Here is a 16,328-nt window from a genome sequence, read left to right as displayed (position 1 = left end):
TGCGAACATGACTGCAGTTGCACATGTAAGATTGTCAAACTGCCACCTTCAATGCAGGGATGTGATTATAGACCATGACAACGTGTTTAACCTTTATGTGGCCAGCAGCCAACAGCTGTTTAAAAGTAACTAAAGATGATCGGATATGGCATGGAACATGATAGCTCCTGAGCTTTTGGGACCTGAGAAATATCAGTTCCAGGTAGACAACTGGTATTGGCTAGAAGGCTAAGTAAATAAAACAGAAAATTTTGGAAAAATGCAGCAGGTCAGATAGCACCCAGAAACTGAAAAGATAGGTCATAACATTCTGGGGATGTATGCTTCATCAGATGAAAGACATACACTTGAAATGTCCCACCCTGCCCAGTTTTTATATTTCCCTTTTCATTTTATAGGTTAAGTAAACATTCTGGAGTTTTGCATTATTTGCATTTAGGGGCAGGAGATTAAATGAATTGGGCAGTGTCAGTGATGGGACAGATTGGGCAATCTATAGGTTTGCTGAGAGTTTGCAATGTCTGTGGGTCTGATAGGATGGATTGAGCAGTCTGTGTGTTTGTTGGACCTTTATGTTTACTTATTGCATGCTTTATGTTCTGATAAAAATGAACTTTTTGCTTTTCAAATTATAACTTAGTTTTAACTTTTTGTTATTAGATATATTTTCTACATGCATTAAAGATAGTCATCCAATAACTTAGTTGGTGAGTTGCTGGAGATTATTTGCAGGTTTGTTGGGAGATGCCTTGAATAATTGCTCAAGACACTGATGTCACTCTGACTACTACAAAATCTAGTTATGAATTCAGGGCTAAAATTAGAGGAGTAGTCAGAGATGCGTGTCAGTTTGAGATAGACCATCTCCAGCCATTTCCCTGTGAAGGCCGATCCATGCCACTTTCGTTGGCATGTTAGGGGAGGTGGTGGTATAGTGGTAATGTCACTGGTCTAGTAGCACAGAGGCCCAGGCTAGTGCTCTGGGGACATGGGCTCAAATCCCAACATGGTAGATGGTGAAATTTAAATTCAATTAACAAATCTGGAATTAAAAAGCTAGTCTAATGATCACCATGAAACCATTGTCGTAAAGACCCATCTGGTTCAATAATGTCCTTTAGGGGGAAGGAAATCTGCTGTCCTTGTCATGTGACTCCAGATCCACAGCATTGTGGTTGACTCTTAAATGCCCTCTGAGATGGCATTGCAAGTCACTCAGTTGATGGGCAATAAATGCTGGCCGAGCCAGTGACACCCACATCCCCCGAACGTATAAAAAAAAGGATATTTTTTAAGTGTGGTGACAGTTTTTAATCAGACCCTTGATACTGTGGCAGAATTTCCACCCGATTCCTGGTAGCCCAGTGGCATCATGCCTGTGGGAATATCTAAAGCTGACTAAATATGAATCACAAGCACCCACCTCTGCTCAGATTAACCTTTAGGATAACCCTTCACCAACTTGTTTCTCACCACATCCCTCCTATTCCATTGGATTTGTTTGTCTTATGTGTTAAAATCCAGTTACATATCCATGTGGGATGGTACCTCTGTTTGGATTACAAACTCGGTTCTTGGAAGAGGAACAACTTTCCCTTAATGAAACAGACACGGACTCTGACTACTTAACAAAGTTAAATTACACCGAATCAGAAGCTCGAATGCGAATTGTTGGCGGAGATCTTTGCAGACGAGGTCTTTGTCCTTGGCAGGTGAGATACCGGTTCTAAAATAGTACCTACCCATTTGTTTCAGACATCCTCTGTATTTGTGTATCTGTTAGAAACACGTTGTGGAGATGGAGTTTGGATGAGTAAAGTCAGATTACATTTTGTAGAGATGGAGTTTGCATTAAGTCTAAAGGATTGATTTTCCTGTGCTTAGCGCTCAAAAAACCTGTATTTCCTATGCTAGCACTTGGGAAATAAAGGCTGAAATTAGTAATTCAGGCCTGGGGCAGTCACTGAATGAGGCAGAAGACAAATGATTACCTAGTCCTTCTGCCTTGTTTCCTTGTCCCTTTTCCCAATGGGCACCCATTTGGAGAGGAACTAAGAAATAGGCCTTCAGGCATTGCACCCAGCCCCTTTCTGATTGAACACTCTGACAGGGACAGAATGCAGCCCAGAAGGTTCAAGCCTCAACTTGACAGGGGGCCTTTTGGCTGCTGGTTGTGAATTGTAGTGGGCGAAACATGACACGGCAGCTCTCTGGGATTGCTGCATCTGGTCAGTGCCCGGGCAGAATGGGGCCAGAAAGCTCATTCCATACACGCGGATATAATGACATTTTTGTGCGATCTCAGGGTTTGTGCTTCCTATGTATGACCAGCCACTGCATTAGCATTTTCTACATTACAACAGCGACTACACTTCAAAAGTAAAAGTTGGCTGTAAAGCACTTTGGGATGTCCTGAGATTGTGGAGGGTGCTGTAAATGCAAGTCTTTCTCTCACATGACACCAGGTTGCTCCAAAACAGGAATTTCAGTCATCGCTCAATTACTTGGTGAAATGTTTCTAAATGAACACAAAACATATTTAGCTCGAATTCCTTCCAGCATTACCTTAACAAATGTGTCGTCCAACTTTTCTTTTAATAGGGTTAATGAGCTCATTCATATACTAGTATCCCACGGTGAAACATTAAGGGCCTCAATGGTCATCTACTGGTTATGGCAGATGCTGTCACCTTCGCCGTAGATGCAAGTTTAAAGCATCCCCATCACCACTGAGCTCCTAATCAGATCCTGAAGCACATCCTCAAACACACACTGGCTTCAGAGGAACTCGCAGGTATCACACTGTTGCACTAGAGGCTTTGCCCTGGATATCTGACTTAGATATTGCTGTTTGATTTGTTTTTTGCTGCTACCATTCGAAAGAAGGCCCTCAATGTGACTAAGAATAGAGACTATTGAACCCTGCCTTCAGCGACCTTTAACTGCAGTAAATGATTGTGTGTGTAAATAACTGTAAAACACACTGAACTGCCCATCCAGGGAATGGTTTCTGGTAAAGGAGTTCGCCAGAAATTTTCAGAGAGATAACTTTCAATCTTCACACAGATCGAAGTAACAGGTAAAAAATCAACATAAAGAAAGAACTTTCATTTATATAGTGGCCCATCACATCCTTAGGATGTCCCAAACCACACTATAAAGAATAAATCAATGTTTTTATGCAGAGAAATGTGGCAGGCACTTTGATTTTGATGTTGCTGATTATGGAAAGAATATTGGACAGGGGACTGAGAGATCTCCCCTGCCCTTTTTCGAAAAGTGCTGTGGGAATTTGTGTCCACTGGAGTTAGCAGACAGGGCTTTGATTTAAGGCACAAGATCATAAGACAATTATAATACAGCACTCTCCAGAGTGTAGGCCTGGATTATGTAGCCAAGTACATAGTGGGGCTTTAACCCATGACTCACAGGTGAGAACCTACCAACTGAGCCAAGCTGACGTCTATAGAATGGAATTTGCAATCTAGCTCCAGAGAGAAGGCTCCAGACAAGTTGTTGAAAATAAACCTGGACACACGACCTTAGATAGTCTGATAAGGTTGACTTAACATTAGACAACACATTAGGAGCACACGCTTGACCCTGTGAGTCTAGAGTCAGCCTTCGTAACAAGGAAAGCACCTGTTCTGTGACTTCACCCATTGGTGCACAGGAAATCAAATGTAGGATTTAAAGGCCTGCAGAAACTTAAAAAGGGGCTGCCATCATAGTTTGTGGTTTTCACAGCAGTAAGCTAATTTTTGTGCCTCACAATGTCTAAAAGAAGCTCATCAGTATAGAGAACACTGCTTTTAAGACGAGGCCACAGGCAATCTGTTGCATGGTGAGGCACAGAGGAGGATCTGTTTGGAATTGCGTGATGGAGGATGTCCAATGAGATAGATAGCAGTGTGAATACCAGACATCATTCCAACTGTAAAATAATGGATAACTGTACAAGGTCAAGAAATCAATGGTTACATTGCATTAACTATGTAACTGCCATGAATGCTCAATGCACAATTACTTCCTCTTACATTATCTTAAAGAACTTTTGGTACTGGCCATAAACACCTCTTATACAGCAGGGTTTCCTTAGCACCATAAGCCTTTGCCTGAAACTGTTCTTCACTTACTACTTATGTACAATCAGCCCAAAGCAATATAGCTGCACAATGGTGGGACACGTTATTGATACCCATGATACCTGGGTCTCACTGTACGTCACCATGACAATTGTAACCTTTCACTTCAACTGTGCTTTCAATGACAGCCCATAACAAAAGAGAAAGTGTTATGTCCTAGAGGGCAGCCCCTAACATTTGTTCTATCATACGAGCAAAAGCCTTGCAAAAACTGGGGCGAGAGGCCATTAAGGGAATTAAAGATTTAGAATTAATGGCTCCAAGTCGAGATCATTGTAACATTCTCCCATTTATTCTTTTCATGCTATTCACTCATTCAATCACACGCTTAGTTCCCCAAATACTGTCAGTTTGTTGAACATCAAACCCTCAGTTCCCTGAATGTTACCCACACAGCTCTATGAGTATTGCATGCTCACTTCCCTGAACATCAAGAACTAAGCTCAATGAATAGTCCATGTTCAATCCCTTGAATATCACATGAAATTCCCTGAATATTCCACACTGAGCTCCCTAATTATTGAAAAACACAGCTTCCAAACTATCATACACTCACCTGATGACTATGTCCTTGTGGTATTCCACTTTGTTTCTATTGAGAACAAAGTTGTAAGTGGAACAGCTCATGGAGACCTGCTACAGCAGTAGCTGACGACCGCTGCTTTGAAACTTAAGGACCCCCAACCGAAACAGTGCAATTAGTTTTATAGTCAGTGCACTTTCAGAACAAACTATGAGGTGATGCAGTTACAATGTATTGTGATGTGAGAAATTGCATTTGAGCAGTAGTAACTGAAGAGACATATGAGGAGCTTCCTGATCAACATGCATCTCCCCAGGGTGTGTAACCCAAGGTGGGATCAAATGGAAAACGTTTTATATTTAGCATTAGTTCAAGTTATGACTAGCTCGCTTGCTTTGACTAACCTAATGAAATTATTAAATTTCTTCTGTTATTGAGCTGCTGTCTTAGGATGGCCTGATGTATGGCACTAATGGCTATTGTATCTACTTATATTTACTTTAGGCTCCTTCCCTAAGATGTTATTTCTGCTTTGCCTAATTTCAGACAGCAAGACTTCAACCACAAACCCTGAAAATCTGGAGATTCTATGCCTCCGGAGAAAAAGGCTACCCTGGCCCTTTAAGATGCTGCAGCCACTTATGTGCAGATGCTGCACCAGATTTGCCTCTACCCCTCCACCAAACCACCCCCCCCCCCCCCCCCCCCCCACCCCCTTCTGAACAAAGTAGACTCCATGGGGCTGGGAGCCTGGAAAAAATAGTGTTCTTGCATCAGTAATGAAGATTTGACTAGCAGGAGGAAATCAGTCCCCACCTCACACTTCTGGTGAGGTTGCCACTATAAATCAAAATCTAGGCCGTGGAAAGTTCCAGCACAGAAACAGACCCATTAAGTCTCAGCTGATGATTTTCTCCAAATAAACCATCTGGCCTAATCCCACGCTTCTGAACACTTTAATATTCTTCCTTTTTAAAAGCAATTATTGATTTAAAAAAAAATAATAATTTATGATTTGTGGCAGTGAATTCCATATTTTAACTACCCTCTGTGAATTTTTTTTCCCTAACCTTTCCTTTAATTCTTTTTATAACTATCTTAAATTTGGGCCCTCTCCTCGTGGATATAATCAATCACTACTTACTGAGTAAGAACCTTCATAATCTTGAATCTACCACATCACCCTTAACCTTCTCAACTGTAAAATAAACCCTAACCTGAACTAGCTTTCTTTTACACACAGTGCTGAGGTATGTTACTACCACTTTGTTGTTCTTAGGTGTTGATAAATAATAAGAATGATGTTGGATTCTGTGGTGGGACTTTGATCAACAGTCGTTGGGTTGTGACCGCAGCCCATTGCTTTGACACGGTGCTGCCACACTCAGTTACAGCAGGTAAGAGGCAAATACATATTTTTTAAAATTATATTAATCTCCAAGATCAGAATTTAAATTAATTTCTCTTCCACATTTCTATCCTGCTTCCACTTGTCTTTTGTCCTCTCTTCTGCCCCTTTTACTCCTTCACTTGTGTCACTCTCCCTTGCAATCATAACTCTCCTTCAGCTCAATGTGACTTCTCCTCATTCATTTTATGTCTCACTTCTTTCTGCTCTCATTTGACTTTTCCTCCTCTACTTGTCCCTTTCTCACCTCTTTTGTTGCTGCTTTTTCTCTCTCATTTCATATCCTTTACACGTTGCTTTCCCTTCATTACGTCTTTCCACTTGTTTCTTTCTCCTCCATCACTTCATTCCACTTTTTTCTCTCCCCTTTGATTCTTTCTCGTCTTTTTCTGGTCTCTCTCCCTTCACTTTTACCCTTCTTTCATTTGTCTCTTCATACGCCTGGCTGCCTCATCACTTGTTTCTCCTTTTTCACTTCTGTTGCTCCTTCATGAGTGTATTTCTCCTTCACTTGTCTCTATTCACTTGTCTTTCTTTCCTCCATTTCTGTATGTCTTTCATTCACTCCAACCTCTCCTCATCCCTTTGTTTCATTTCTGTTTATTGCTTCTCTTCCTTTACAGTTCTGTTTGTCTCCTCCCTCAGTGAGCACTCTGTGCTACTTGCCTTTTATCTCATTTTTCACACCTTTCACCTTCAGCTAACTCAATGCAGACCGGGTATGAAAACTTCACAACTGTGTGGTTCAGCTGCTAACTCATTGCTTTAACTAGTCGACCAAGCAAGGAGTTGAGCAGTAATACCTAACAGTAGGGTTGATTGTATTTTAACACCTAAAAATTCACCTTTCAGAGACAACTTCGATAGTATGTATCATAGAATATTACAGCAAAAAAGGTGGCTATTTGGCCCATTGTACCTGTGCTTACTCTTTGAAACAGCGAACTAATTAATCCCAGTCCCCTGCTCTTTGCTCATAGGCATTCAAATTTTTACTTTTCAATTCCTTTTTTAAAGTTACTATTGAATCTGCTTCCACCATCCATTCAGGTCACACTTTCCAGATTACAACTGCATAAATTAAATGATGCAAGCAGGTTCTGACACTTTGCTCTTGCTCCGCCAGGTGAATTTGACAAACTTCGAACAGAGATCTGGGAGGAGAAGGTTTTAGTGAAGAAGTTTCTGATCCATCCTCAGTATGATCCAGTAATCTATGACAATGACATTGCCCTTCTGTACTTGAAACAACCTTTGAACTTTAGTGTTTTCGTTGCTCCAATTTGCCTGCCCAACTACAACCTGGGCCGGCTCCTACTTCAGGATGGGAAAATGGGGATGGTGAGCGGCTGGGGCCTGACCTACGAAAGAGGCAGGCCGTCCCGATTTTTGAGGCGAGTCCAACTTCCATATGTCGAACAGGAGGTTTGCATAAAATCGACGAAATTGTCAGTTACAGATAATATGTTCTGTGCTGGGTATAAAGATGACTATACAGATTCCTGTCGAGGTGATAGTGGGGGACCCTATGCAGTTTTATATGGCAAAACGTGGTATTTGATTGGCATAATTAGCTGGGGTGAGGGCTGTGCCAAAGTAGGAAAATACGGTATGTACACTAGGGTACCTGGTTACTTATCATGGATACATGATACTTTATTAGAGCACAGCTACTAAGACAAGTTGAATTCTCTGGGCAGTCACCAATTATTGTGAATGACCAGAACAGTAGCACAAGAGAAAGGCAATTAAAAAGCAGACATATGACAGAAGTACTGGGTTATGAAAAGAACATTGAGACATTGGGCAGCAGGTCTCAACTACCATTTAACTTTATTTAGATTATCCCCCATTAAAATAGTTTGAACTTGCCAATTTATCAACTGCAGGTTGCTTAGCAGCAGACAGTACCGATGATTGGAAATTACTGTTGGTGATAATAGCAGACAAATGCTTAATACATTCATTTGATATTCTCTGTTGAATAATTTCTACACTTTAACATTGAAACAAGTAACATGCCAATCATTCACATATAGAAGAGGAAAGTGAAACAGCTGAAGCTGACAACAGTAAATCAGGTTATCAATCATCACATACCTTTGACAGCTCCTTGTTTCAACTGTAATTTGAATTAAATGGACAGAAGCCAGCTAATTTCTTGAAGCTAGTGCTGCAGTATAAAGCCTGGCACGGTCATGGATTCTGATTTTGTGTTGCAGTATATAATCTGGCACTATCATGCATAAGTGCAGCAGTTTGTAGCCTAACACTATCATGCAGTTTGGATCTAGAACAAATAAATTGCAAATACTGATAGGTGAATTTCCTTTCTTACTTTCTGCTGTTTTGACTGCTACCATCCATTAGCCCATCACCTTCATTACACTGAAAGGTCAGGGTAATAGGCAGAATCTGGGAAAGCTACTTCTCTCAAGACCAAGTCATAGGCCAAGTGGCACCATATTTGGCCACTAGGATGTTATGAGTCACCTTTTCTGTCATTTTCCTTATTCTTTGAATATAGATGAATCTAAAAATGCATGCTTCAACATGAGACGGAGGATGCTCTTGGAACCCTCCCTGCAATTGGTGCAGCCACTTCATGGGATGATTATTGCCAACCTATAGTAGACAAGGCTAAGATATGGAAGATAATGTATTAAGGCCTCAGGAATCTCATTCAGTAGGCAGGAGGAGTCCTGAGCTCCAGGCCATGATAAATCTCAAGCGAAGTGCTTGCACCTTACAGTGCCAAGGGCACTCCATTCTCTCAGGCAAGGTGTGACGGTGGGCAGCAGCACCCACAGTTTTGTGATAAGGACTGCCATTAGGTGAAGTCCCCACACCAAAGCATGTACTCAAAGATTAGGCCAATATCTGGTATTGCAATATTGACAGGGATCAAAAATAAACCTCATTACTGTAATTAGCTCTCTGAAATGAACATAACACATTCCGTGTCTTCAATCAATGTAAATAAATGTTCTATCAGGCTATAAATTACAAACCAAGTTTATTAAAACTGCAAAGTAGGCAGTAACAGAAAATCAATACAGCAGAGTACACTGGGCAAATACAGAGCTTGTATTACTTGCACCCCCTCTGATATAGAAGTAAAAGCATGACAGGTCACTAACTTAGTGATAATAAACTTGGAAGAGATTCTGCAACATAACATATATGAGAGTTCATCTGATCACCATGTAGTCTTTATTAGCTGCCTCCACACAGACGGCAGCACAGTGGCACGAGAAGACCTAACGAATTGAGGACCACCATCACTTTTATTCTGAGCATCAGAAGTCACTGGCTAAGGAGCTGTCTATCGAGAGAACTTCAAAGGAACAGTACCTCGCCTCGGTCTTACTATTTCCAGGTGTTATGACCAGGTGAGCAATTTGTCTAGGGGTCTCTTGCTGTCTTCACCTGGTCTTATCATAACAGGGTTTAATTTTAAAAACAGAGTGTTTTAAGATCCCCATTTTGTGAATCCTTGCTCACAGTTTCCAATTATAAGGCAAAGAACTGAGCACACACAGGCTTTCTTTGGCTTAAAGCAGAAAGAGGAAATTTATTAAAACCTTAAACTTAAACTCTAATATGGTTCACGCCTACGGATATACGATGCGCTCACGCTAGCATGCACGTGATATAAACATGCAGAGAATAGAAAAAAGAAAAGTAGAACAGTTTGAGGCAATATCTTGTTACTGTTTCTTGAGCTCGCTGTAGTCCTTGATTGAAGATATGGTCTTTCGATTCGTTGGGGCCCAGTAATCTTAAAACTTTGTTCACGTGGCAAACCCTTCTCTCTGAGTTTCACGTGTTTTCACAGATTCAGTTCCGTGGGACGAGATGAAGGCAGGCAGACAGGAGACAGGTAGGCAGAGGAGATCTTCTCAGTCCATGAGCATACAGTGTTCTGCACTCAAAAACCTTTGTTGCGAGTTCAAATTCAAAAAAACTCCCAAGTAGACCAGCAGGTTAGTCATGTGACTCGCTCCTTATATGGAATAGTCTCAACTTCCTTGGCTGGAAGTTCAAATTCAAAAACTCCAGCTAGCCAGTCAGGTGTTCAAAACTGGTCTGACCACTTCTGTGTATTGGAGAAGCAACTGCTAGATCCCCATTGTTTCAACATTGTCTGTTACAATGGAAATGACTTTCCGGTCAGGGATGGCAATTTTAAGTTTTAAGTCATTATGTGGCGAACTAATGTGTGCCTCAGTTGTGGCAGGTGGGGTTTGCCTGACACCAGAACAAAGCCAAGTTTTATTAGCAGCCCCTGATGTGACAAACAATTAATTGATTTGTCCAACCCCTGCAGTCAGACAAAATTATTAAGCGATTCTGCCTATGTGAAGTTCACAAATAACCCTAGTTCATCATCTGTCTAGACAGTGATCAACTGCTTTTTGAAGTGGTGCTTTTCTTAATAGACAGTGTATATACAACATAGAGAAAACAAGTCAGCAGACAGTTGCAGACATATTCTTTCTCCTCTTGCAGTAATCAAAAATTAAAGTGACCTCAAATGACATTTAATCAATTTTATTGCCAATTTATAAACCTCGGCTTTCAGTATTTTAAAAAATAGACCGAAAACTGAAAAATTGGGATAAATGCAGTGAAAATCTGATATAAACAATTATTTTTATTTTGAACATTGAATCTCAAGAAAACAAAGGTAAACAAGGCACAATTAAGCTGGTCACAAAAATACATTTATCCCTTCATTTTCTGTATCATTCCTATTTATTCAGACTTTGGTGCACAGAAAGTTGGGTTTCATACAGTCAGCAATTAAGCTCCAATTACACCAATTTGATGCTGCCTTTATTTCTAGGAAAACAGAATACACTGCAGGATCCAATGTGGTAGAAGATTTTAATCCATATCCATTGAGGAGCAGATGATATCAGTTGCATACAGTCTCAATGCCACAGTGGGTGGGGAGCAAAATAATGTACTCATTTATGTTACCCACTGAGTAAATTCTTATCTATTTAAAAAAATTCTGGTAGTTTTGAGACTGCTCAGGATTGGAAAAATAAATATTTGTATTCTTCCTTTTTTAATGCATTCTCAGGATGTGGGATTTAATTCCCCATCCTAGATGCCCTGAGAAGATGGCGATGTTACAAAGCCTACAAGCAATATCACCAAATTACTTACCTCGAGTTGTTTCTTTTCCAAGATCTGGCGCTGAAAGTGGCCCTCAGATGTGCATGAATTAGGCTACACGCCACACATTCATCACAGCATCAACTGAGATCAGAGGGAAGTCTTGCTTTTGATGGCAAGAAATAGGCACAGATCATTTTTTTCACCAATTTACAAGTCCAGAAAAATCTGGGAATTTATCAGTGGAATTTAGTTGAAAAAGACAGTTTTAAAGGTGCCTATACATCATATCTCATAGATCCAGTGGATCTACTGTGGCAACATACACAATAAGTTGGAGAATATGGTTTCCCGTTTACCTTTCTTTCTGTCTCTCTCCTCATTTGTTACTTCATGTGCAAAATGGTGGTTGGCATGGCTTCATTAGCAGATAAAGAAGCAGCCAATGACTATAGCCTGCATTTTCTGGTGGGGATCTCAAAGACAATGTGGGCCTCAGCAGCTCCCTGCCCATTTTCTCCTCACCTTCACCTCCACCCAGTCACCCCTATTAGGTTCTCTACCCCTAACTTTTATACCAACTTCTCCCATCGTTATACTTGTCTACTCCTTTTTGAATTACCCTTCAAGCTGTTCCCTTCCTTTCACCTCACTTTTCCATCAATCATCTTACCAATAACCCTCTACCCACTGCTCCATCACTCCTACATGTTCCCACTAGGGGCAGGTGGCAAGAAGCCCAAAGATCCCAATCCTGAACCTGTTTTACTTCCTCCCTATTCACTTGCCTCTAAAACGAGGCTTTGCTTGCCTTCAAAGCCCAAATTTGTCTTTTTTTAAAAAAGTCAAGTTATAATGAGGAAAGACACCACTTACGTCATTCTATATCTATCTGTCTGTTTCCCTTTCGTGTAGAATTCTTCTCGCATTATTATTCTTTACCAAACTTGCAGCTTCCTAGAAAGGTTAACATCCACTCTGAAATTTGCTGAAACTAGTGTACGGAAGCAGGCACATAATGACATCATTGGGTTTCTCCCTCCCAAAAATAATTGGCTTACACCAGTAGTTCTCAACCTTTTTGTTTGAGGTCCCTTCCCCATGTTATAAATATTCCACGAATCCACTCTAAAACAATCCAGGTAGCTTTGCTGTCCAAAAATTAGTTACACAATTAAACATATATATTATTTTTCTTTTACTTGTCTATCTGCCAGTCTTTCCCCTTCTTAGGCTGAGATTCTGTCTCGTCTCCACACTTCCAACTGACCAAAGATATCTCTCAAAATTATCCTTCCAATTTGCAAGTTCTTTGTACCTTAAACAAGCATTTTAAAAAATGCATATAATGTTTAAATATGATACTGGACACAATTCTAACTCCCAATGGTACAGAAGGAACTCATTGGGGGCAGGGGGTGAGGGCGGTGCTGGAAAATAGAAATCACACACATGGTGTGCAACTAAGGAGAAATCAGAAACACAAAGAGAACATGAACACAGATAACTTTGCCAGCTGATTTTACATACATAATCGTATCACTAAGGAAACAAGAAATGAAGCTTTAAGTAATGGCCTCTCTGGCACCGATTCTCAGTGCTGTTCACCAGGCAAAGATTCAGTGTTTTATCTCCTTGCACTATCCCCTTCCTCCAGGGTCTCTGTTTACACGCTGTGTCCAAACATCGATCTGTGCCACTGTCTCATATGCAGACTGGCTCGCTTTTTTTCTCTGCTGCTCAATTCAACCTGTGTGAACAGAGAGACCCCAGCTTTGATTCACTCTCATTGGATGGCGCCTTGGCTGCCACATGTCCCAACTCCAATTCTGATTGGTTTATTATCACTCAATTTCTTTTTCCTACACATTCTCTGTTTTTGGTGGACCCCTTGAAACCTGCTCACGGACACCTAGTGGACTGCGGACCCCGGGTTAAGAACCCCTGGCTTTCTCAATAAATTTTCTTTAAAGTCACTTTCTGGTTATTAAATTAATTCCTATCTACAACACAAAGGGAGGGGGAAGTGTGTGTGAAGAGTGAGGTCTACAGCCAACCACTGACAACTACCAACCTTTACAAAGAGGGGTTTATTTGTTTAAAAAATGTGGCATTTGCCTACAATCACATTGTATTTCATCACAATCTATGTCTGATCAAGAAGATCAGCCCAACCTTTAACCAGGTATCCACCTACAGACTCATCCAGTTAATGAGAGCTTATTGAAAGACTTAAAGACCAGAATGATGCGAGAGTTGTGCTGATCTGGCAGAGACAGCAGACATTTCAAACAATACAACCAAACACAGCACACATCGATATTTGATGAAAATCCTTTTCTTCCCCCCTCTGTTTAATTGGACAGCAACTTGGCTCAAAGCCAGGCAGTTGTGTTCCTCCACCACTGGACACACCAGTTTGCTTAGGAAAAAAGTCTATCCAACCTCTATACATGCAGTCTTCAGGTAAGTAAACTCATCCATTTCATGTGCAGAGTGGGCTCACCAAATGTGCTGTAGTCAGGACTGGATATCCGGGGCTCAGATGCTACAGCTAGTTGTGGTTCAACATTCCAAGACTTGAACAAACCACTGTTAAAAAGAATGCCTGAAAACAGAAGAGAACAGAGGAGGTATATTGATTCCACTGGGCCGGATGGGTAGGAGTACACAACCTTGTATGTACACTGTTGCACTACATTCACCAGCTCCAGGTAGAGTTACTGATAAATAAGGATCACAGGGGCATGCGATTGCCTTCAATGCTGATCTTTACTGCCCGAGACGATTTGGTCATTTTCTTGATATCTTGGAATCGACGCATTTGTTTGTCGAGGCGATTCAATGACTTCTTTACTGATCCCTGGGCGGGGTAGGGGGATGGTGAGGAACAAAGCATAAAATCAGTGAGCAGTTGTCAACATCAGGTGCAGACAGCAGTATCAATTTAGCAGTCACATGTACACACAGATGCCCCGTAAAATTCTTTCCTGCATTTTCAAACAATCTGAAGAATTATTACACTGTCTAATTTCAATGATCTACTGTGTGTGTGCACGGATGTGTGCTTATGCAGGTTAAAGCTGTCAATCTCAGTAATGCAACTGGAAGTTCTTTGATAGGAAATAGGATCCTGGGCTAAAGCAATGTTCAAGTTTATGAAGGAGAAGGGAATAGAGGATCACAATAATAGATTTAGATGAGAAAAGATCGGAGCAGGCTCAAGTGGAGCATAAACGCTGGCATCGACTAGTTTGGTTGGGCCGAATGGCCTGTTACTGTGCCGTCTATCCTATGTAATAGCAAGGCTTCGCCACGCGCAAAAAAAAAACAATATTTTACATTTTTAGAAATGGCAATGTAATACTATAACTAAAGCAGAAAGCATTCTGTACTCTTTAAATTGACTGGAGTAGCGTATTGAAAGCAAATTTACAAACAATGGAGGACAGGAAAAGAGCATTCTGGTCCATGTCCCACATAATTGTGATGCCTTGTGTATCACAACATATACTCTCACCAGTCCACCGAAAAAACACAATCTCCAGGCAGAAGCGAACAACCATTTAATAACCCAGGCCCAAAGGGACCCGTGTGGTTTCAAGGGGTCCGTTAAAAACAGAGAACGTATAGGAAAAAGAAATTGACGTGATAATAAACCAATCAGAATCAAGTAGGGACAAGTAGCAGTCACCTCCACCCTCACACGGCAATGAAAACTAGTCCAGATCATTCTGGCCCTGAATTCCTTGCAGTAGATAAAATTTTATAAGAGGTAACTTCTGCCCCAGTCAGAAACAGCTCTCACTTGAAGGAATTCAATGAATCATTGTCCATGCATTAGCTGGCAGCTTGTTCCAGAGGTTCACTATTCTCTCAGAAAAGGTCCTTCTCCTGACATCTAACATAGATCTGGCCTTATACAACTTAAAATTGTGAATGCTCCTGAATTTATTTAATTGGAGCAAACTGTCAACTTGAACATGATCTATTCCCTTCACCACCCCTAAGCCTACATTTCTATAAAATGTAGGGCCCTAACTCTTTTAGTCTATCTTGATAACTCAAGATACTGGAAACTGGGAGTTAGAATTTGAACAGCTCCACTGATGTATCAGTGGCTAAAGGCATCACCCACTATACGGTGCAGCCATACATAGCAAAGAACAAAGAACAGTACAGCACAGGAACAGGCCATTTGGCCCTCCAAGCCTGCGCCGATCATGTCTGTCTAAACTAAAACCTTCTGCACTTCCAGGGTCCGTATCCCTCTATTCCCATCCTATTCATGTATTTGTCAAGATGCCTCTTAAACGTCGCTATCGTACCTGCTTCCACCACCTCCCCCGGCAGCAAGTTCCAGGCTCTGTGTAAAGAACTTGCCTCGCACATACCCTCTAAACCTTGCCTCTCATACCTTAAACCTATGGCCCCTAGTAACTGACTCTGCCACCCTGGGAAAAAGTTTCTGACTATCCACTCAGTCCTCCTTCTTTGGCCTCCTTATCTCGAGAGACAATGGGTAAGCGCCTGGAGGTGGTCAGTGGTGTGTGGAGCAGCGCCTGGAGTGGCTATAAAGGCCAATTCTAGAGTGACAGGCTCTTCCACAGGTGCTGCAGAAAAATTTGTTTGTCGAGGCTGTTACACAGTTGGCTCTCCCTTTGCGCTTCTGTCTTTTTTCCTGCCAACTGCTAAGTCTCTTCGACTCGCCACACTTTAGCCCCGCCTATATGGCTGCCCGCCAGCTCTGGTGAACGCTGGCAACTGACTCCCACGACTTGTGATCAATGTCACAGGACTTCATGTCGCGTTTGCAGACGTCTTTAAAGCGGAGACATGGACAGCCGGTGGGTCTGATACCAGTGACGAGCTTGCTGTACAATGCATCTTTGGGGATCCTGCCATCTTCCATGCAGCTCACATGGCCAAGCCATCTCAAGCGCCGCTGACTCAGTAGCGTGTATAAGCTGGGGATGTTGGCCACCTCGAGGACTTCTGTGTTGGAGATACGGTCCTGCCACCTGATGCCAAGTATTCTCCGGAGGCAGCGAAGATGGAATGAATTGAGACGTCGCTCTTGGCTGACATATGATGCCCAGGCCTCGCTGCCATAGAGCAAGGTACT

The 16,328-nt window shown here is 41.6% G+C and overlaps 2 protein-coding genes across 4 annotated transcripts in view; one reads left to right on the top strand and one right to left on the bottom strand.

The window, feature by feature from the left end:
• Positions 1 to 8,395, top strand: part of LOC137375192 (coagulation factor X) — a 28,984-nt gene extending 20,589 nt beyond the window's left edge. For both annotated transcript variants that reach the window (XM_068041964.1, XM_068041965.1), the window contains exons 7-9: positions 1,525 to 1,712; positions 5,948 to 6,065; positions 7,203 to 8,395. In XM_068041964.1, the coding sequence (XP_067898065.1) occupies positions 1,525 to 1,712; positions 5,948 to 6,065; positions 7,203 to 7,753 (857 nt within the window). In that variant the 3' untranslated portion in view covers positions 7,754 to 8,395. The remainder of the gene's footprint in view (positions 1 to 1,524; positions 1,713 to 5,947; positions 6,066 to 7,202) is intronic.
• A 2,318-nt stretch (positions 8,396 to 10,713) lies between these two features.
• Positions 10,714 to 16,328, bottom strand: part of LOC137375191 (protein IWS1 homolog) — a 91,990-nt gene continuing 86,375 nt past the window's right edge. For both annotated transcript variants that reach the window (XM_068041962.1, XM_068041963.1), the window contains exon 15: positions 10,714 to 14,066. In XM_068041962.1, coding sequence (XP_067898063.1) covers positions 13,941 to 14,066 — 126 coding nt within the window. In that variant the 3' untranslated portion in view covers positions 10,714 to 13,940. The remainder of the gene's footprint in view (positions 14,067 to 16,328) is intronic.

The sequence above is a fragment of the Heterodontus francisci genome, chromosome 11 (assembly GCF_036365525.1).
Source record: "Heterodontus francisci isolate sHetFra1 chromosome 11, sHetFra1.hap1, whole genome shotgun sequence".
NCBI lineage: Eukaryota > Metazoa > Chordata > Chondrichthyes > Heterodontiformes > Heterodontidae > Heterodontus > Heterodontus francisci.
Note: the sequence above shows the minus strand (reverse complement) of the source record. Positions and strands in the feature narration are given on the sequence as shown.